Source organism: Dendrobates tinctorius, unplaced genomic scaffold (genome assembly GCF_039654945.1).
Source record: "Dendrobates tinctorius isolate UK_male_01 unplaced genomic scaffold, ASM3965494v1 ptg000093l, whole genome shotgun sequence".
Taxonomy (NCBI): Eukaryota; Metazoa; Chordata; class Amphibia; order Anura; family Dendrobatidae; genus Dendrobates; species Dendrobates tinctorius.
Genome location: NW_027361761.1, coordinates 24205405 through 24226650, shown reverse-complemented (window position 1 = coordinate 24226650; position 21246 = coordinate 24205405). Strand labels below are relative to the sequence as shown.

At 53.3% G+C, this 21246-nt stretch overlaps 1 protein-coding gene across 3 annotated transcripts in view; it reads right to left on the bottom strand.

Moving 5' to 3' along the window:
• Positions 1 to 21246, bottom strand: part of CD2AP (CD2 associated protein) — a 100537-nt gene that overhangs the window by 48226 nt on the left and 31065 nt on the right. For all 3 annotated transcript variants that reach the window (XR_012234300.1, XM_073586584.1, XM_073586585.1), the window contains exons 3-4: positions 6939 to 7083; positions 4475 to 4575 (exon numbers count right to left, since the gene is read on the bottom strand). Coding sequence is in view for 2 of the 3 variants with exons in the window: in XM_073586584.1 (XP_073442685.1) it covers positions 4475 to 4575; positions 6939 to 7083 (246 nt within the window). In the remaining variant the exon portion in view is untranslated. The remainder of the gene's footprint in view (positions 1 to 4474; positions 4576 to 6938; positions 7084 to 21246) is intronic.

The window sequence follows — 21246 nt, the reverse complement described above, 5'->3', positions numbered from 1 at the left end:
AGGCCCGAAGACTCTACCCCCCGAGAAGGGAATTGAGTACAGCTTATTTTTTGACTGCACGTCACCCAACCAACTTTTAAGCCAGATAGCTCTCCTGGCTGCATTGGACAAGGATTGATTTCTGGCCATGAATCTAATGGACTCTGCCGAGGCGTCAGCCAAAAACCCCGTAGCTAACTTTAGTAAAGGGAGGGATTTCAGGATGGTTTCTCTCGTAGTTCTATCCGACAGGTGCTCCTCCAAATCATCTATCCATAGATGCATGGAGAGTGCCACTGATGTCGCGGCTATATTTGTTTTTATAACCGCTGCTGAACTCTCCCAGGCCCTCTTTAAGAGCCCGTCTGCCTTCCGATCTAGGGGCTCTTTAAGTTTGAGGAGTCCTCGAACGGAATCGCCGTCTTTTTTTATACTTTCGCCACTGGGATATCCATCTTAGGGATCTGCTCCCAGACCTTGACCTCCTCTGGGTCAAACGGCAGGCGAAGTCTTAAGTCTCTGGGGACAGTTAATCTTTTCTCTGCTCATTGCCCGTATATGGGTGTTTACTGGGAAGACCATCGAAGTCTGGGAGCGCAACCCCCCGAATATCTCATCCTGTATTGAGAGGGTAGCCGGGGGTTCCTCGATCTGCATAGTCTGCCACACTGCCCCCAATAGTTCGTCCGTATCCCCGGACGAAAAAAAGATATTTCCTTCCTCTTTCTGGGTGCTCTCTGATCTCCTCCTCCGCCTCTGATTCTGACATGATGTCCTCGAAAGAGGTGTCCGACTCCCTCTGCCTCTTTCTGGAAGCCAGGGGGGGGTCACCTGCGGGGTCTGGGGAGTGGCCAGGCTGGATACCGAAGCCTGCACTTCTTCCCTAATCATTGCTCTCATGTTAGACATGAGTGTAGCCTGTTCTTCCCCCACTATGCGTTTTGTACATGCATCGCAGAGGGTCTTTTGCCGCGTGTCCTTTAGCTTCTTAAAGCAAACGGAACACTTCTTCTCTTTCCTCCTGGGCTCCTTTCTCTCTGAGGTGGAGGTTCCCCCCTGGAACATATAAAATAAGTGTTCTGTGGGGGGGTGCCTTACTGGGGCCCTGCAGTGACCTCTCTTTCGAGGTTACTCACGTGACCCTGGCTCTCCGGTCCCGTCTCAGTCTTTGCCTGGTCCTCCATTCCTGGGTAGAGAGGACTGCTGTTGCTGTTCGCGCTGCCGATCCGCTCCACTGGAGAAAGACGCCTGCCCCCCCTTCTCCGGTGAACCTATACCGGCTGCGGCCTGTGACACCGGGCGGTCGGGACCCGGAAGTCGCACAGTGACGACGCGACCAGAAATGACGCGCCCCCGGCCCTCCTGACGCGGCCGGAAGGGACGCGCCTCGGCCTCGATGGCGCGGCCGGAAGTGACGCGCCCAGGTCCTCTGGCACGACGCGGCCATGCTTTCCCTGACGTGCCGTGTCTCACGGATGCGGTGATCCACTGCCGGGGTCCGCTTGTGGGGCGAGTGGACTCCATAGAGGCGGCCCGGGCTTCGGGACATCGGCGGTGGCATCCGGGGTCGAGAGCCCCCATCAGGAGGAAGCGACCCCATCTCCAGGAGCAGCACTACACTGGACGGGCTGAGGGACCCTCTTTCGGGTGTCAGCTGCAGAATTCTTGAGGTAGGAAGGGAAAAGGCTGGGCCCCCCGATCCTAACCATCTGCGTGGAACGGTCAGATCTTCTCTCGCTGTTCCTATCCCCAGTGGGACAGGAAAAACACTGAAGGGTGGTAAGTGGAGGATCCTTTTAAGCTCTCGTGGTTTCCTGTCCCACTGCAGATAAGAAGGACTTCCTCCAGTGTGCTGTCAGGTGGTGACCTGTAAAAAGAGGTTAGCTCCTCCTCTGCCGTATACACACTCACCCCAATTGCAGGCGGTAACCAGTTTAGTGCAAAAGCAGTAGAACAACAAAATCAGCCTTAATGCAGGTAACAATATGCCTAGAAAAGAACCACCCTAATTTCAATGAAAATGCACAATAATTAAACAAGAGCCAATTGGCTATCCGGGTGGGTGCTGTGTCCCCCAATGAGCGTCTCAGAGAAAAGGATTTTACCGTGAATTTATCACAATTTAAATACATGTTTCTCCTTCGCCTCACTGGGGGACACAGGTACTGTGGGATGTCCTAAAGCAGTCCCTGGGTGGGAAGTTGACTCACCGATCCAAGCTACATGCACCTCGTGTCTAAAAGGTGCGCCACCGCTGCTTGGAGAATCCTACCTAGGCTCGCATCCGCTGAAGCCTGAGTATGGATATTGTAATGTTTGGCAAACGTGTGCAGGCTAGACCAGCTTGCTGCCTTGCAAACCTGTTCCGAAGCCTGGTGCCGAGGCGCCCTCTGCCCGAGTAGAGTGTGCTCTGATCCCTGCTGGAACAGGCGCACCCCTGATGCGGTAGGACTCCTGAATAGTCAAACGAATCCACCTGGCTATGGTCGATTTTGAGGCCGCGAGTCCCTTCCTGCTCCCCTCGGGGAGCACGAACCGCGTGTCTGTCTGCCGATAGGGTGCCGTCCGTGACACGTACCTCCTGAGGGCTCTTACCAGGTCCAACGTGTGAAGGGCCTTTTCCACGCGGTGTACTGGTGCTGGACAAAATGAAGGCAAGACAATATCCTCATAAATGTGAAACGAGGAAACGACCTTCGGCAGAAAGGGGGGAGCTGGTCTGAGAACCACCTTATCCCTGTGGAAAGTGAGAAACGGGGCTCGGCAGGATAGAGCCGCCAGCTCAGAGACTCGCCTGATAGAAGTTATGGCTACAAGGAATACCACCTTCCAGAAGAGGTACAACAAAGAAACATCCTGTAGCGGTTCAAATGGAGCTTCCTGCAGAACGCTTAGGACCAGGTTAAGGTCCCAGGCGTCCAGGAGGGCAATATAGGGAAGTACCAAGTGGGAGACCCCATGGATGAAAGTCTTTACCTGCAAATTGGCAGCAATTCTGCGCTGGAAAAGGACGGATAAAGCCGATATCTGTCTCCTGAGTCTAGGCCAGACTGGAGAAAGGCCAAGAGGTTGGGAATAGAGAATCTCAGCAGAGAATAACCGCGGTCTCGACACCAAGAAAACCTTCCAAGTGTGATAAATTCGCACCAAGGTAGGCTTCCGGGCGCTAACCATTGTAGCAACCACCTCGCTCCCAAACCCCGCCTGGGTCAGAATCCAAGATTCAACGGCCATGCCGTTAAACACAGGGCCCCTGGGCGCGGGTGGAAGATCGGGCCCTGGGACAGTAGATCTGGGCGCTCTGGCAGTCGCCAAGGAACGTCGGCGAGCAGCTGCACTAGATCAGCGTACCATGTTCGACAGCGCCAGTCTGGGGCCAGCAGAATCGCTGGAACCCCTTCTGTTTTGATCTTCTTGATGACCCTCGGTAGTGGCAGCGGGGGGGGGGGGGGCATAAGTATGGGAGGCGAAACTGGTTCCATGGCAGAACCAACACATCCACGGCGATCGCCTGCGGGTCCCGGGACCGAGCGACAAACATGGGCACCTTGGCGTTCACCCTGGAGGCCATCAGGTCCACATCCGGTGTTCCCCACCGTTGGCAAATCTGCTGGAAGACCTCGGGGTGCAGTGACTATTCCACGGACGCAAGACCCTGCCGACTGAGGAAGACTGCCGTCCAGTGGACCGCCGATATCACCGAGTGGTTCTTTTCAGCCCAGTGAAGAACGTGCCCTACCTCACGCATGGTTGCTCTGCTGCGGGTGCCCAGATGATTTATGTAAGCCACCGCCGTGGTGTTGTCCGACTGAATCCGGACGGGGCAGCCTGCTAGAAGGTGCTGAAAATGTTGCAGAGCCAGCCAGATCGCTCGTATTTCCAACAAGTTGATCAGGAGGCATGCCTCCTGCGGCGATCATTGTCCCTGGGTCGTGTGGTGGCGACCAATAGTGTCCGTTGCCCCTGTCTCATCTTCATGGAAAGTAAAAATAAAGTCTGGGAAAAAAGACCAGACGTGTCCCACATTGCGGGAGAGGATACGTGGAGGCGACACTCACACGTGCTCGCCCGCTGTTCGTTTGGGGAGATCGGATCCTTTCAATAGGGTCCGTCGCCCCTGTCTCATCTTCATAGGGAAAAAAAAAAAAAAAGTCTGGAGAAAAACAAATGTGTGCCTCCAACGGACATTAAGCATGAACTGGTTTCCGCCCGCAATCGGGGCGAGGGTGAATACGGCAGAGGAGGCGCTAACCTTTTTTCACTTAGAGTCAGCCTCCAGGCAGCAGTAGCATACACCCACAGTACCTGTGTCCCCCAATGAGGCGAAGGAGAAAATGTATGTCACGTGACGTAAAGGGACTAATGAGGATCTTTCACCAAGACAGATACAAAAGGTGTAATTTTTCAAGACCGTTACATCTGCACCGTGGATGATCACACAAGTTCTCCATGCCCCAAACCTCAGCACCTAGCCATGGCCTTGCCGGCTGCTCACCTCTTCTGTGATTTCCAGCATTTCTCCCACTTTAAGCTCCAGCTCGTCTTCGTTCTGCGGTATGTAATCGAATATTACTTTACATTGCCTTTTCTTGGATTCTGGTAGGGAACAACAAGGCAGATGGTGAATGATGAGGAACATTTACCTACATAAAGCCTGCAGTGGGGGCAATTGAGAAATGTCCAACATTACTGGGCATACACCACGAGTTAGGGCCAACTCTCCAAACTACAGGGCCCGACCAGCTCCTAGGAGCTTTCTACATCCCTGTATTCTGGTAAAGCTGGTGGCAACACACCACGAACCAATAAGGGACCTGTAGCCGCACAATTACATGAATGGGCACAAAGCAACAAGTCTGTTTCCCAGGATACTGGGGCCTTCACTAGTTCTCAAGTATCAGCACAGCTTCATTCATGGAGTGAAAAGCAGGAGAACTGGATTAGCTGGGTGAGAGGCCTATAAAGCCTACATGGCGTTGCAGATGTGGTTTGGGGTGTCTGCCTCCTCATCAGTGTAAAGCAGGAGAACTGGCTGAGAGACCTCCAACAGGGGGGTTTAAGGTATTACAGATGTGTTTCAGTATGTTTGCCCCCTCATTAGTGTAAAGCAGGAGAACTGGATTAACTGAGTGAGAGGCCTTCGACAGAGGCTATAAGGCATTGTTACAGGTGTGTTTTGGGGAGTTTGCCCCCTCATCAGAATAAAGCAGGAAAACTAGGTGAGAGGTCACTAACATTATTTATTAAAACTGTTTAGAGAGTGGTTTGATTTTGGATTTGATGAGTGCACAATACCTAATGCCAGTCAGCGTAGAGCGGTCTATATCCTTAAGGTCGGGATCACACTAGCGAGAAACTCGCGCCTTAATACCCAGCACTGCCACCGGCACACAGGACAGGAGTGTGCAGCTCCATGTATTTCTATGCAGCCGAGCGCTCCGGTCCCGAGTGCAGGAGGCAGTGTCGGGTATTAAGATGCGAGGCTTGTGCGAGTTTCTCGTAAATCTGACCCCGGTCTTAAATGAATGCTCCAGGCAAAAGTGATGTCTACTAGTAGACTAGTGGTGGGTGCTTGTTGTGGGATGGGTAGTCCTGCACTAGGCCTCACTGGGTGCAGATCGGGCAGGGTAGTCCTGCACTAGGCCTCGTTGGGTGCAGATCGGGCAGGGTAGTCCTGCACTAGGCCTCGTTGGGTGATCGGGATGGGTAGTCCTGCACTAGGCCTCGTTGGGTGCAGATCGGGATGGGTAGTCCTGCACTAGGCCCCGGTGGGTGCAGATCGGGCTGGGTAGTCCTGCACTAGGCCCCGGTGGGTGCAGATCGGGCTGGGTAGTCCTGCACTAGGCCCCGGTGGGTGCAGATCGGGCTGGGTAGTCCTGCACTAGGCCCCGGTGGGTGCAGATCGGGCTGGGTAGTCCTGCACTAGGCCCCGGTGGGTGCAGATCGGGCAGGGTAGTCCTGCACTAGGCCTCGTTGGGTGCAGATCGGGCTGGGTAGTCCTGCACTAGGCCTCGTTGGGTGCAGATCGGGCTGGGCAGTCCTGCACTAGGCCTCGTTGGGTGCAGATCGGGCTGGGCAGTCCTGCACTAGGCCTCGTTGGGTGCAGATCGGGCTGGGCAGTCCTGCACTAGGCCTCGTTGGGTGCAGATCGGGCTGGGCAGTCCTGCACTAGGCCTCGTTGGGTGCAGATCGGGCTGGGCAGTCCTGCCACTAGGCCTCGTTGGGTGCAGATCGGGCTGGGCAGTCCTGCACTAGGCCTCGTTGGGTGCAGATCGGGCTGGGCAGTCCTGCACTAGGCCTCGTTGGGTGCAGATCGGGCTGGGCAGTCCTGCACTAGGCCTCGTTGGGTGCAGATCGGGCTGGGCAGTCCTGCACTAGGCCTCGTTGGGTGCAGATCGGGCTGGGCAGTCCTGCACTAGGCCTCGTTGGGTGCAGATCGGGCTGGGTAGTCCTGCACTAGGCCTCGTTGGGTGCAGATCGGGCTGGGTAGTCCTGCACTAGGCCTCGTTGGGTGCAGATCGGGCTGGGTAGTCCTGCACTAGGCCTCGTTGGGTGCAGATCGGGCTGGGTAGTCCTGCACTAGGCCTCGTTGGGTGCAGATCGGGCTGGGTAGTCCTGCACTAGGCCTCGTTGGGTGCAGATCGGGCTGGGTAGTCCTGCACTAGGCCTCGTTGGGTGCAGATCGGGCTGGGTAGTCCTGCACTAGGCCTCGTTGGGTGCAGATCGGGCTGGGTAGTCCTGCACTAGGCCCCGGTGGGTGCAGATCGGGATGGGTAGTCCTGCACTAGGCCCCGGTGGGTGCAGATTGGGATGGGTAGTCCTGCACTAGGCCCCGGTGGGTGCAGATTGGGATGGGTAGTCCTGCACTAGGTGTCATTAGTTCCTAAATGACTGAAATCATCTCTGACTTTATTTTTAGGAACATTTAGTATGGAAGACAAATAACAGGAGCAGTGTACTTTTCTTGCTGGACTTGTTTGGCGGCGGTGGTCCCATCGCAGGAATCCCGATCACACTGATCCGCTGTACCAGGCTAGCGACATTTCCAGACTTTTCCCTTCTAGATATATTCTCCTCCTTTGGTTCAGCTTCTTTCTTAATTTCCTACAGGAGACAGAAATTAACACAATCGTGATACTGAACGGGTAACGCACTGGGGAAGGCAAATTAACAAGCAGATAAACAGTTAAATGGATCATCATTAGCAGGAAGTAAGTCACTGGACAGGAAAACCAGGCACAAAAATAGAAGGGGGGATGATCAGGGGGGGCGAGATGGTGATCACTGATCTATATCAGGAGGTAAAGGAATGTGGAGAATGCAGGTGAGCGCTTGTCCCGACAGCTCGCACCACCAGGAAGGAGGGAGAGAGCAATGTACACCTGGATCACTGAACCTCCGCCTAAATAAAGTCACAAAAGCGTGAAAGGATAAAATATGGCAAGAAGACAAATCTCTGCAGCTTCACCTGTCAGAGCCAAATAAAAGGGTACAGCAATATGAGCAACAGCTTGCTGCACCTCAGCCTCTTCCACGCTCAGTGCCATCCTCCTGCATCGAAGCGCTGACATTTACCATCCCACAGCTCTGCACCCCAGCGGCACCCCTACATTCCCACCGCGCCCCAGCAGCACCCCTACAGGCCCGCCGCGCCCCAGCGGCACCCCTACAGGCCCGCCGCGCCCCAGCGGCACCCCTACAGGCCCGCCGCGCCCCAGCGGCACCCCTACAGGCCCGCCGCGCCCCAGCGGCACCCCTACAGGCCCGCCGCGCCCCAGCGGCACCCCTACAAGGCCCGCCGCGCCCCAGCGGCACCCCTACAGGCCCGCCGCGCCCCAGCGGCACCCCTACAGGCCCGCCGCGCCCCAGCGGCACCCCTATAGGCCCGCCGCGCCCCAGCGGCACCCCTACAGGCCCGCCGCTCAGTGCTGCAAAATCTTGGAAATAGCAGATTTTATGAAGGCAAACCTAATTTCGGGTACAACTGTGGCAAACCGTACACCAGTGGGGTCTGTATACAGAAACCGTTCACTTACAGAGATCTTAGCGAGGGTCATAAATGGTGACCCCACATGGCACGGCTCCTCTCTCCAGATTTCACGAGTATTTTTCGATACTTCTAGATCAACAAAGTACTCTCATGATATTTTTAGACAGATTTCATGGAGGAGGTTGAAATCCAGGACTGTGGTGTGTTATTACGGTGACAAATGTGCAATTAGCCCCTAATGACGGCATTCACTGGCTCTACTGGAACATAACACACCCGGCAGCTCACTGCAGAGGAGGCTCCTCTCCTGGACGACTGCCAGACAGAGGTATCTGCAATCTATGGTCCTCACAACCAGCAATTACCTAACAGTGCCCCTGCAATATAGCTGCTGTCTACCGGGTTTTGGCAAACAAGATGTCATAAAACCGCCCCCACCTACTAATAAGAGCGGCTTTAATAGGACAACGCTGGTCCTGTGTCATGCACCCGGCAACATAGTCCATGGGCTTTGGTCACTTAGTGAGGAATAACACAATTTTTGGCCATTAAATGACCCCTATCCTGCATTTTTCACCAGTTTTCCCTTCTGCAAGTTCAGCCTCTCTAATTTTCAGTTGTCTCTGAGCTAATGGGTGGAAATTACCTACTATGGTGTCTTCCATACAAAGCACCAACAGACATGAGGGATTACTGTTTTTCTGTCCCTCTGTAGCAAAAGTTCAGACACAGCAGCATGGAGGACAGCATACAGCAGCACTGAGCAGTGTAGCTGTGAATCCAGCTCTCTGGTGGTGAGATAAAACACTCACTAAAGCAGTAACACCATCTGTGTATGCCTTGCCCTCTGTAGGCTTCAATAGGCAGGTGTAATGAGATATCTCAGTGAGATTACAGCGAGACTTGATGTGACAGACTGATTTGAGCAGTTTTTCAAAGTGAATGAATAATTCCCATTTTCAGTGGGGCTGCCAGACAAAGCCGAGCGCAGCCCCATAAGGAATAAATGCAGCCGTGGTCGGTAATGTGCACTGCCACACCACTTTGCAGATCGGCACAGGCAATAAGTTATTATCATCCATACACAGGACAAGAGGAAATCAGAGAGAGAAAGGGACATGAGGACACAGGGTGGATCATGTGCTACCTACTGTATACAGAGGTGTTCTCAGTCATTTTACAGAAGGAGGAGGAAGTGAGCTGTGATATCACCTATTGTGAATGGTGGATCCTGTGCCATCTACTGTATACAGAGGTGTTCTCAGTCATTGTACAGGAGGAGGTGAGCTGTGACATCACCTATATTGTGAATGGTGGATCCTGTGTTATCTACTGTATATAGAGGCGTTATCAGTCACTGTACAGGAGGTGAGCTGTGACATCACCAATTGTGAATGGTGGTTCCTATGTTACCTACTGTATATAGAGGCGCTATCAGTCACTGTAGAGGAGGAGGAGGTGAGCTGTGACATCTAATGTGAATGGTGGATCCCGTGTTATCAACTGTATATAGAGGCGTTATCAGTCACTGTACAGGAGGAGGAGGTGAGCTGTGACATCTAATGTGAATGGTGGATCCCGTGTTATCAACTGTATATAGAGGCGTTATCAGTCACTGTACAGGAGGAGGTGAGCTGTGACATCTAATGTGAATGGTGGATCCCGTGTTATCAACTGTATATAGAGGCGTTATCAGTCACTGTACAGGAGGAGGAGGTGAGCTGTGACATCACCTATTGTGAATGGTGGATCCTCTTATCTACGGAGCTGTTATCAGTCATTGTACAGGAGGAGGAGGTGAGCTGTGACATCACCTATTGTGAATGGTGGATCCTCTTATCTACGAAGCTGTTATCAGTCATTGTACAGGAGGAGGAGGTGAGCTGTGACATCACCTATTGTGAATGGTGGATCCTCTGTTATCTACTGTATATAGAGGAGTTATCAGTCATTGTACAGGAGGGGAAGATGAGCTGTGACATCACCTATTGTGAATGATGGTTCCAGTGTTATCTACAAAGCTGTTATCAGTCATTGTACAGGAGGAGGAGGTGAGCTGTGACATCTAATGTGAATGGTGGATCCCATGTTATCAACTGTAGGGGGGGGGGGGTTACTTTTCATTGAAAGTCTGTAATTATTAAACTTCTCAAAAATATAGTAAGCGTCTATAATGCATCCTCTGTGGCCAGTATAAAACAAACAAAATAAAGAAAAATTAAATAAAATTTTTAAAAAACATACCTATTTCATAAAACCTGATTTGGACAGTAGATCGTGTGTCTGGGGACACATGCCTCCCTGCCCCAGGTGGAGGGGAGAAGACAAGCTTGTGTTGCCATCCAGTAGGCAGCACTACACAATGTGGGGGCTGGTGCCGGCTCCTCCCTGGGTGTAAAGGGCATGTAGACATTTATAGCCTCCATAAGGTAGGCCTGTCGCCAGAAGATGAATCAGCCAAGCTGTGAGGATAGACACAAGTGACAGCTTTCAGCCATCACGGTGACATCTAGCCTAAACATCCCCACGCTGTCCTGTCATACAGCCACGGGTGGGGGCAGGGATCGGGAGGAGGATTGTTTTGTCGCCCCAGGTTTTATAAGTCATGTGTTATTTTAGATTACTGTGGACCATCTCAAATCACACAAGGGGAAAACCCAATCAGGCCTAGCATTTTGTATGCCAGACCTGAGAGGAGGGAGTGCTGGAGTTCGAGTAATGGGGTACTCCCAGGTTATTAAATCGCTTTAGTGCATTAGTCAGCATGAAAATGAGCAAGTTTCCAATTGATTTACTTTTTCTATCTGTTGTCATTCTCCTGCTGTGAGACCCTTTATCTTACATAGTGCACAGCTCATTACCATGGAGCTGGGCCACCAGAGCCTGGCGGAATGGCTACATTACAAGAGAGGAGTTAACCCCCAGCATCCCAGCCACCTTGCTCCAACCCACTGATTTCTATGCAACAGTTATCGGCTCACCTTCCTCCCCTCTCCGCTCCTGACAGGACTTTTATCAGTCCTGCATAATCACACTTGATTGCAGCAGTCATGTGAATGCATCGATATTTAGGCTGTGTAACCACGTAAGTGGTTTTTTTCGCGTTTAAGCCTTTTTACCGGCAAAAACGCTTAAAAAATGCTTACAGGAGGCATCCCAATCATTTTAATGAATTCTGCACTTTTTGTGCACATTGATGCGTTTTTACAGCGGAAAAAAAAACAAAACATTGCGGTAAAAATCGCAGCATGCTCATTAATTTCTCTGAAAAATCCGCATTTCTAACTATATTCTATGAGCAGGGGGATGCTCCTGTAAAAACGCATTAAAAAAACGAGCAAAAATCGCCCAAAAACACGCGTTTTTCCTGGGAAGGAGTCCGTTTTTTTTCTGCATACGTGGGTACATAGCCTAAAACACATTTTTAGCTTTGTAGTGTGAAACAGATGACAGGATAGTACCTGAAGCAAAGCCAACTGCAGTGCACACAAGTAGTACCACAAAAAATTAAAAACTGCAGCAGCACTCCTAGCAGTACCAGCAGCAATACCAGCTGCACCAGTACCCCAGCACCTGATTATGAGCCTGCAGCAGTGCCAGCAGCAATACCAGCTGTACCAGTACCCCACCACCTGATTATGAGCCTGCAGCAGTGCCAGCAGCAATACCAGCTGCACCGGTGCCCCAGCACCTGATTATGAGCCTGCAGCAGTGCCAGCAGCAATACCAGCTGTACCAGTACCCCACCACCTGATTATGAGCCTGCAGCAGTGCCAGCAGCAATACCAGCTGCACCAGTACCCCAGCACCTGATTATGAGCCTGCAGCAGTGCCAGCAGCAATACCAGCTGCACCGGTGCCCCAGCACCTGATTATGAGCCTGCAGCAGTGCCAGCAGCAATACCAGCTGTACCAGTACCCCACCACCTGATTATGAGCCTGCAGCAGTGCCAGCAGCAATACCAGCTGCACCGGTGCCCCAGCACCTGATTATGAGCCTGCAGCAGTGCCAGCAATACCAGCTGCACCGGTGCCCCAGCACCTGATTATGAGCCTGCAGCAATGCCAGCAGCAATACCAGCTGCACCTGTGCCCCACCACCTGATTATGAGCCTGCAGCAGTGCCAGCAGCAATGGTGCCCCAGCACCTGATTATGAGCCTGCAGCAGTGCCAGCAGCAATACCAGCTGCACCGGTGCCCCAGCACCTGATTATGAGCCTGCAGCAGTGCCAGCAGCAATACCAGCTGCACTGGTGCCCCAGCACCTGATTATGAGCCTGCAGCAATGCCAGCAGCAATACCAGCTGCACCTGTGCCCCAGCACCTGATTATGAGCCTGCAGCAGTGCCAGCAGCAATACCAGCTGCACCGGTGCCCCAGCACCTGATTATGAGCCTGCAGCAGTGCCAGCAGCAATACCAGCTGCACCAGTACCCCACCACCTGATTATGAGCCTGCAGCAGTGCCAGCAGCAATACCAGCTGCACCGGTGCCCCAGCACCTGATTATGAGCCTGCAGCAGTGCCAGCAGCAATACCAGCTGCACCGGTGCCCCAGCACCTGATTATGAGCCTGCAGCAGTGCCAGCAGCAATACTAGCTGCACCAGTACCCCAGCACCTGATTATGAGCCTGCAGCAGTGCCAGCAGCAATACCAGCTGCACCGGTACCCCAGCACCTGATTATGAGCCTGCAGCAGTGCCAGCAGCAATACCAGCTGCACCGGTACCCCAGCACCTGATTAAGAGCCTGCAGCAGTGCCAGCAGCAATGGTGCCCCAGCACCTGATTATGAGCCTGCAGCAGTGCCAGCAGCAATACCAGCTGCACCGGTGCCCCATCACCTGATTATGAGCCTGCAGCAGTGCCAGCAGCAATACCAGCTGCACTGGTGCCCCAGCACCTGATTATGAGCCTGCAGCAGTGCCAGCAGCAATACCAGCTGCACCGGTGCCCCATCACCTGATTATGAGCCTGCAGCAGTGCCAGCAGCAATACCAGCTGCACCGGTGCCCCAGCACCTGATTATGAGCCTGCAGCAGTGCCAGCAGCAATACCAGCTGCACCGGTGCCCCAGCTCCTGATTATGAGCCTGCAGCAGTGCCAGCAGCAATACCAGCTGTACCAGTACCCCACCACCTGATTATGAGCCTGCAGCAGTGCCAGCAGCAATACCAGCTGTACCAGTACCCCACCACCTGATTATGAGCCTGCAGCAGTGCCAGCAGCAATACCAGCTGCACCAGTACCCCAGCACCTGATTATGAGCCTGCAGCAGTGCCAGCAGCAATACCAGCTGCACCGGTGCCCCAGCACCTGATTATGAGCCTGCAGCAGTGCCAGCAGCAATACCAGCTGTACCAGTACCCCACCACCTGATTATGAGCCTGCAGCAGTGCCAGCAGCAATACCTGCTGCACCGGTGCCCCAGCACCTGATTATGAGCCTGCAGCAGTGCCAGCAGCAATACCAGCTGCACCGGTGCCCCAGCTCCTGATTATGAGCCTGCAGCAGTGCCAGCAGCAATACCAGCTGTACCAGTACCCCACCACCTGATTATGAGCCTGCAGCAGTGCCAGCAGCAATACCAGCTGTACCAGTACCCCACCACCTGATTATGAGCCTGCAGCAGTGCCAGCAGCAATACCAGCTGCACCAGTACCCCAGCACCTGATTATGAGCCTGCAGCAGTGCCAGCAGCAATACCAGCTGTACCAGTACCCCACCACCTGATTATGAGCCTGCAGCAGTGCCAGCAGCAATACCAGCTGCACCGGTGCCCCAGCACCTGATTATGAGCCTGCAGCAGTGCCAGCAGCAATACCAGCTGTACCAGTACCCCACCACCTGATTATGAGCCTGCAGCAGTGCCAGCAGCAATACCAGCTGCACCGGTGCCCCAGCACCTGATTATGAGCCTGCAGCAGTGCCAGCAGCAATACCAGCTGCACCGGTGCCCCAGCTCCTGATTATGAGCCTGCAGCAGTGCCAGCAGCAATACCAGCTGTACCAGTACCCCACCACCTGATTATGAGCCTGCAGCAGTGCCAGCAGCAATACCAGCTGTACCAGTACCCCACCACCTGATTATGAGCCTGCAGCAGTGCCAGCAGCAATACCAGCTGCACCAGTACCCCAGCACCTGATTATGAGCCTGCAGCAGTGCCAGCAGCAATACCAGCTGTACCAGTACCCCACCACCTGATTATGAGCCTGCAGCAGTGCCAGCAGCAATACCAGCTGCACCGGTACCCAAGCACCTGATTATGAGCCTGCAGCAGTGCCAGCAGCAATACCAGCTGCACCGGTGCCCCAGCACCTGATTATGAGCCTGCAGCAGTGCCAGCAGCAATACCAGCTGCACCAGTACCCCACCACCTGATTATGAGCCTGCAGCAGTGCCAGCAGCAATACCAGCTGCACCGGTGCCCCAGCACCTGATTATGAGCCTGCAGCAGTGCCAGCAGCACCAGTACCCCACCACCTGATTATGAGCCTGCAGCAGTGCCAGCAGCAATACCAGCTGCACCGGTGCCCCAGCACCTGATTATGAGCCTGCAGCAATGCCAGCAGCAATACCAGCTGCACCGGTGCCCCAGCACCTGATTATCAGCCTGCAGCACTACCAGCTGCAGCAGTACCCCAGCACCTGATTATGAGCCTGCAGCAGTGCCAGCAGCAATACCAGCTGCACCGGTGCCCCAGCACCTGATTAGGAGCCTGAAGCAGTGCCAGCAGCAATACCAGCTGCACCGGTACCCCAGCACCTGATTATGAGCCTGCAGCAGTGCCAGCAGCAATACCAGCTGCACCGGTGCCCCAGCACCTGATTATGAGCCTGCAGCAATACTAGCTGCACCAGTACCCCAGCACCTGATTATGAGCCTGCAGCAGTGCCAGCAGCAATACCAGCTGCACCGGTACCCCAGCACCTGATTAAGAGCCTGCAGCAGTGCCAGCAGCAATACCAGCTGCACCGGTACCCCAGCACCTGATTATAAGCCTGCAGCAGTGCCAGCAGCAATGGTGCCCCAGCACCTGATTATGAGCCTGCAGCAGTGCCAGCAGTAATACCAGCTGCACCGGTGCCCCAGCAACTGATTATGAGCCTGCAGCAGTGCCAGCAGCAATACCAGCTGCACTGGTGCCCCAGCACCTGATTATGAGCCTGCAGCAGTGCCAGCAGCAATACCAGCTGCACCGGTGCCCCAGCACCTGATTATGAGCCTGCAGCAGTGCCAGCAGCAATACCAGCTGCACCGGTGCCCCAGCACGATTATGAGCCTGCAGCAATACTAGCTGCACCAGTACCCCAGCACCTGATTATGAGCCTGCAGCAGTGCCAGCAGCAATACCAGCTGCACCGGTACCCCAGCACCTGATTAAGAGCCTGCAGCAGTGCCAGCAGCAATACCAGCTGCACCGGTACCCCAGCACCTGATTATAAGCCTGCAGCAGTGCCAGCAGCAATGGTGCCCCAGCACCTGATTATGAGCCTGCAGCAGTGCCAGCAGCAATACCAGCTGCACCGGTGCCCCAGCAACTGATTATGAGCCTGCAGCAGTGCCAGCAGCAATACCAGCTGCACTGGTGCCCCAGCACCTGATTATGAGCCTGCAGCAGTGCCAGCAGCAATACCAGCTGCACCGGTGCCCCAGCACCTGATTATGAGCCTGCAGCAGTGCCAGCAGCAATACCAGCTGCACCGGTGCCTCAGCTCCTGATTATGAGCCTGCAGCAGTGCCAGCAGCAATACCAGCTGCACCGGTACCCCAGCACCTGATTATGAGCCTGCAGCAGTGCCAGCAGCAATACCAGCTGCACCGGTGCCCTAGCACCTGATTATGAGCCTGCAGCAGTGCCAGCAGCAATACCAGCTGCACCGGTACCCCAGCACCTGATTACGAGCCTGCAGCAGTGCCAGCAGCAATATCAGCTGCACCGGTGCCCCAGCACCTGATTATGAGCCTGCAGCAGTGCCAGCAGCAATACCAGCTGCACCGGTGCCCCAGCACCTGATTATGAGCCTGCAGCAGTGCCAGCAGCAATACCAGCTGCACTGGTGCCCCAGCACCTGATTATGAGCCTGCAGCAGTGCCAGCAGCAATACTAGCTGCACCGGTACCCCAGCACCTGATTATGAGCCTGCAGCAGTGCCAGCAGCAATACCAGCTGCACCGGTACCCCAGCACCTGATTATGAGCCTGCAGCAGTGCCAGCAGCAATGGTGCCCCAGCACCTGATTATGAGCCTGCAGCAGTGCCAGCAGCAATACCAGCTGCACTGGTGCCCCAGCACCTGATTATGAGCCTGCAGCAGTGCCAGCAGCAATACCAGCTGCACCGGTGCCCCAGCACCTGATTATGAGCCTGCAGCAGTGCCAGCAGCAATACCAGCTGCACCGGTGCCCCAGCTCCTGATTATGAGCCTGCAGCAGTGCCAGCAGCAATACCAGCTGCACCGGTGCCCCAGCACCTGATTATGAGCCTGCAGCAGTGCCAGCAGCAATACCAGCTGCACCGGTACCCCAGCACCTGATTACGAGCCTGCAGCAGTGCCATTAGCAATACCAGCTGCACCGGTGCCCCAGCACCTGATTATGAGTCTGCAGCAGTGCCAGCAGCAATACCAGCTGCACCGGTACCCCAGCACCTGATTACGAGCCTGCAGCAGTGCCAGCAGCAATACCAGCTGCACCGGTGCCCCAGCACCTGATTATGAGCCTGCAGCAGTGCCAGCAGCAATACCAGCTGCACCGGTGCCCCAGCACCTGATTATGAGCCTGCAGCAGTGCCAGCAGCAATACCAGCTGCACCGGTGCCCCAGCACCTGATTATGAGCCTGCAGCAGTGCCAGCAGCAATACCAGCTGCACCGGTGCCCCAGCACCTGATTATGAGCCTGCAGCAGTGCCAGCAATACCAGCTGCACCGGTGCCCCAGCACCTGATTATGAGCCTGCAGCAGTGCCCACATCAATTGTATGCCCAGAACTACAAAGCCACACCTGCAGCACTGACATTCGCTGTACTATCACAAGCAGCAGTCACAACAGTAGGGATTCCTGATGCCAGAGAAGTGAATGAGAATCCTGAAGCCTCATGCACACATTGCTTAATTGTGACTTGCATTTTTGCTGCAGATTTAACCAGTATTAATGAGTGGGGAAAAATCTGCAGCAAAAACACATGTAAAAAAAATGAACCAAAAATGCAGCAAACCCGTGAATTATTTATGCAGCGGTTTTCCTGCCAAGAAATGCAGAAAATACTGCACCAAATATGCAATGTGTGAATACACCTACATATGTGTATCTGTCACTGGCCACTAGTCCTTATTGTAGATTCATACTTACAGAAGACTTTTCAGCAGCCTCATTATAATCACGACACGACAGGATTTTTGGCTACTAAACACCTATATACAGTAGATAACACAGGATCCACCATTCACAATATAGGTGATGTCACATCTCACCTCCCACTCCTGTACAATGACTGATAACACCTTACTAAAGAGTGACAACGCTGCATACATGGAATTAGAAAATCTAGAGAGCAAAAAAAGCGCAAACAGGGTTTGTCGCAACTAAGGCTAGTTTCACATTTGCGTTCAGGAGGGCTGCGGATGGCTGCCTCCTTCCTCTTTTCTTCCTCCCTGATGCTCTGCCTACTTCCGTATGCGTCCTGCGTTTCCCTGCATACCTATCTTTAACACTGGGTACGCAGGGACATGTGTTGTACGCGGATGCATCCGCATGCGGCGATTTGACGTGTGCATCGACCGCGCGGGAACGCAAAATTTTAGGTACACAGCGAAATGCAGGACGCATACAGAAGTAGGCGGAGCTTCAGGGAGGAAGAAAGGAGGAAGTAGGCAGCCATCCTGAACGCAAATGTGAAACCAGCCTAAGCAACATGTAAAAAGCATGTATCAGCTGCTGCAGGACATGGGTCCAAAGACCGAGGATAATGGAGAAACGGGTGCATGTGTCCAAATCTGTGCGGCTGATAATGATGGATGGCAGACGATATTCTTCAAAGCTTTATTTCAAAACAGGCTAATACTTAATAGTCAATGCGTTTCGAGGTCATGCAGGACCTCGAAACGCGTTGATTAACCTGTATTGAAATAAAGCTTTGAAGAATATTGTCTGCCATCCATCATTATCAGCCGCGCAGATTTGGACACATGCACCCGGTTTCTCCAACGCTGCATACATAGTATATATACATACAATTGTACAGGTCTGTGGAGGAAAACAGGAGATCAGAGCTCCGGCATCTGGAGGCCCACTGCAAGAGCCCACTGCACAGCACTGTGAAGAGAAGCCGCCGCCACACAGGGCCGCCGGGACCAGCCGCCGCCACACAGGGCCGCCGGACACTCCCGGGCCACAGAAGAAGATACCACAGGTGCATGGGGAAAGGCTAAAAAGAGGTGCGTTACCCTGGAGCGTGATGGTGTTTTTGATGTGCACTATCGGGTTTACGTATGCATATTCATTGGATAACCTCTTTACAAAAGAATTCCACCCAAATCCGACACATCACAGGTACAGGTGAAATAATCGCAATGGATCAGAGTGCGGAGCTCAGCGCTGCTCGATTAACAGCATATAGGGATCACAGCAGTCACCAGGACCGCAGCCACCTGCCATCTGGAGGGAAGGGGTTGTGGGGATCGCTCAGCGGCCTGAACGACTTCTGTGGGGGGAAAATGTGGGCATGCTCAGGGAGCTGAATGACCTCTATAGCAAAGAGTGCTGTGCTCATGCTCAGTAACCTGTGCAGAACCAACTGTGCAGGGAAGGGGGAGGAGGTGAGCTGTGAAATCACCTATTGCAAATGGTGATTGGGGTAAAGTGCTTTTGTATGTTGCGGTTCAGTACAATGTGTGGGGGGTTCTGAACCCCTCTATTATACTGCTTGGAGAGAGGTGTTAGTCATGGAGAGTCCGCTGCCCCCGTATGATATCATTGGTGGGGAATTGTAGCCCCTCCATTCAGGAAATCACTAATGGACCAGTCTCCGTGCATGGGATCCTTTGACACGGCAGTAGATCCCTTACCTCTGTATTTCCCCTTCAAGACTAGGGCTGCACACTTTTCCCATATAGGTGCATGAAATACCAGAATCCCCCGTGTCCTATTTATATAAAAAGTATTAAAGTTCATTTACAGATACAGCAGAGCCGAGTCTGCCACCTTGCAGTAATATCCCAATGTGGTTTTACATAGAACTGGAAAAGCATGAAAAAATACTGCATTAGGGCACAGTAAGGTAAAGAAGGGGGTGGTTTTCCTAATTAAGACCTCCTATTATCATTCTATTATTTTATGGATCCAAAGTGTCCAATGAAAGGACATAATGATGTTAATAGGGCGCAGTGAAACTTCAGCGACAAGCACAGCTCTGCTACATTGGAGACGATCCATGAAAGTTTACATTCCTGCCGTGACCCCAGATGACAGGACGAGGGGCCGTGCAGGGCGCCGCTGCTCACCGTTACATGAGGCATCGGATAATCCCATAAAGCACGGCCTCCACCATTGTTCTGCGTCATGTGTACGGAGCCCAGAGAAGGAGACAATAAGCGGCAGCACTCACCGGCTCCAGGGACAGGGACATACCTGTCAGCCCGCACACGCCCTGCGCTCAGCGTGCCGGCCCACTCCCACAGTCATGACACGACTTGTCTGCAGGTAGTGATCCGGGAAGTGATCAGTGTGTGCGAGACCACCACGACTCCTGGTAGCCAGGCTATGCTGGGAGTTCTAGTTCTACAAAGGAGACGGAGCCATAGGCTGCAGGACAAGGTCTTGCTTTGCTTTCTACAAGTAAGGAATGTTATTGAAGTTTCCACTCAAAGTCTAGTGGTGAAGTCCTATGTAAATCTGGCTGGAAGTTCATAGTGGGCAGGATCTTCCAGTGCACAGACACGCCTCCAATGCACCTCCAGCCTGATTTACATATGGCTTCACCACTAGATTGCTCGTGACTGGTGAATCAGATCTCTGTCAAAGAATAGCCTTTTTTTTGTGACCGATGCCTAGATCTCCATCCCACGCACTGACAGGTTTCCTTCCAAAATCTCTATATAAGGGAACAAAGCTTTTCTTTTCCTCCTTCTATCCGGAGGATGCAATTTCCAAACTAGTCATTTACTTGATCGTTGGGGGATCCAAGAACAAACGTCTTGAAAGAAGCAAAAGTGCACAAAATCCTCCACCTTATCCCTGGCATCGCTGGGAGTCCCAGCAGTCAGATCCCCAGTGGTCACCATGTTATCCCCTATGCTTTGGGATTAACCCCTTATAGGAGGATCTCGAAGCTTAGAGCACTGATGACCCGTCCTGTTTTCAGTTCTGGCAGCAGCCATGTAAAACTATATACAAAGTCAGAACAGCACCACTCTGTGTTGTGGCTGCTCCCTGGTACTGCAGCTCATCTCATCAGTAAATGATAAAAATATTGAAATCCTAATTTTTCTGAAAAAAAATAAAATAAATGCTTATACGGCTGGACAGTATAAAGCATGGGGGAGGGTGCAAAGGAGCTGCATGTACTGGAGGAGGATGTCACAATCAGACAACAAGAGCTGCACATCTGAAGTCTACATTCACATTCTCACAGGTACTGTAGCATCTGCACAGCATGGGGTCTGAGTTGAGATTGGAGGAGGGGGCTGCCTCCTGGAGAGGTTGGGGGGGCACAAGGCCAGGAACTGGCAGGAATGTTCCCATATTATCTGATGAGCTATTCTAACAATGCAGCGCTCTTCCTGCAGTCACCAGGCTCCATCCTGCATGGCTGGTGCTATCCTGCGCAGCCACAAGTCACCACATACTGGACTCAGGCTGAAGTTACTGGGACCCCGTATTATGTGTGACCCATATCTCTGTACAGGACATGTCACGGGGGACACACAGCCCGATCACAGACAGCACTCAGACTCTGTGAGGGAGCCGAGCACAATTGGCACAACTTCAAAAGCACTCTACACCCCCGTTAACCAACAGGAACCCTGCATTAACCCCTTCCTACTCTGAAACCACAGATATGGCATTTAAACCTTCCAGGCTACCAGGGACGACGGCATCATCCGCCCAACCACAAAGGACGACGGCATCATCCGCCCAACCACAAAGGACGACGGCATCATCCGCCCAACCACAAAGGACAACGGCATCAATCGCTCAGCCACCAGGGACGAAGGCATCAATCGCCCAGCCACCAGGGACGAAGGCATCATCCGCCCAGCCACCAGGGAGTCAGTA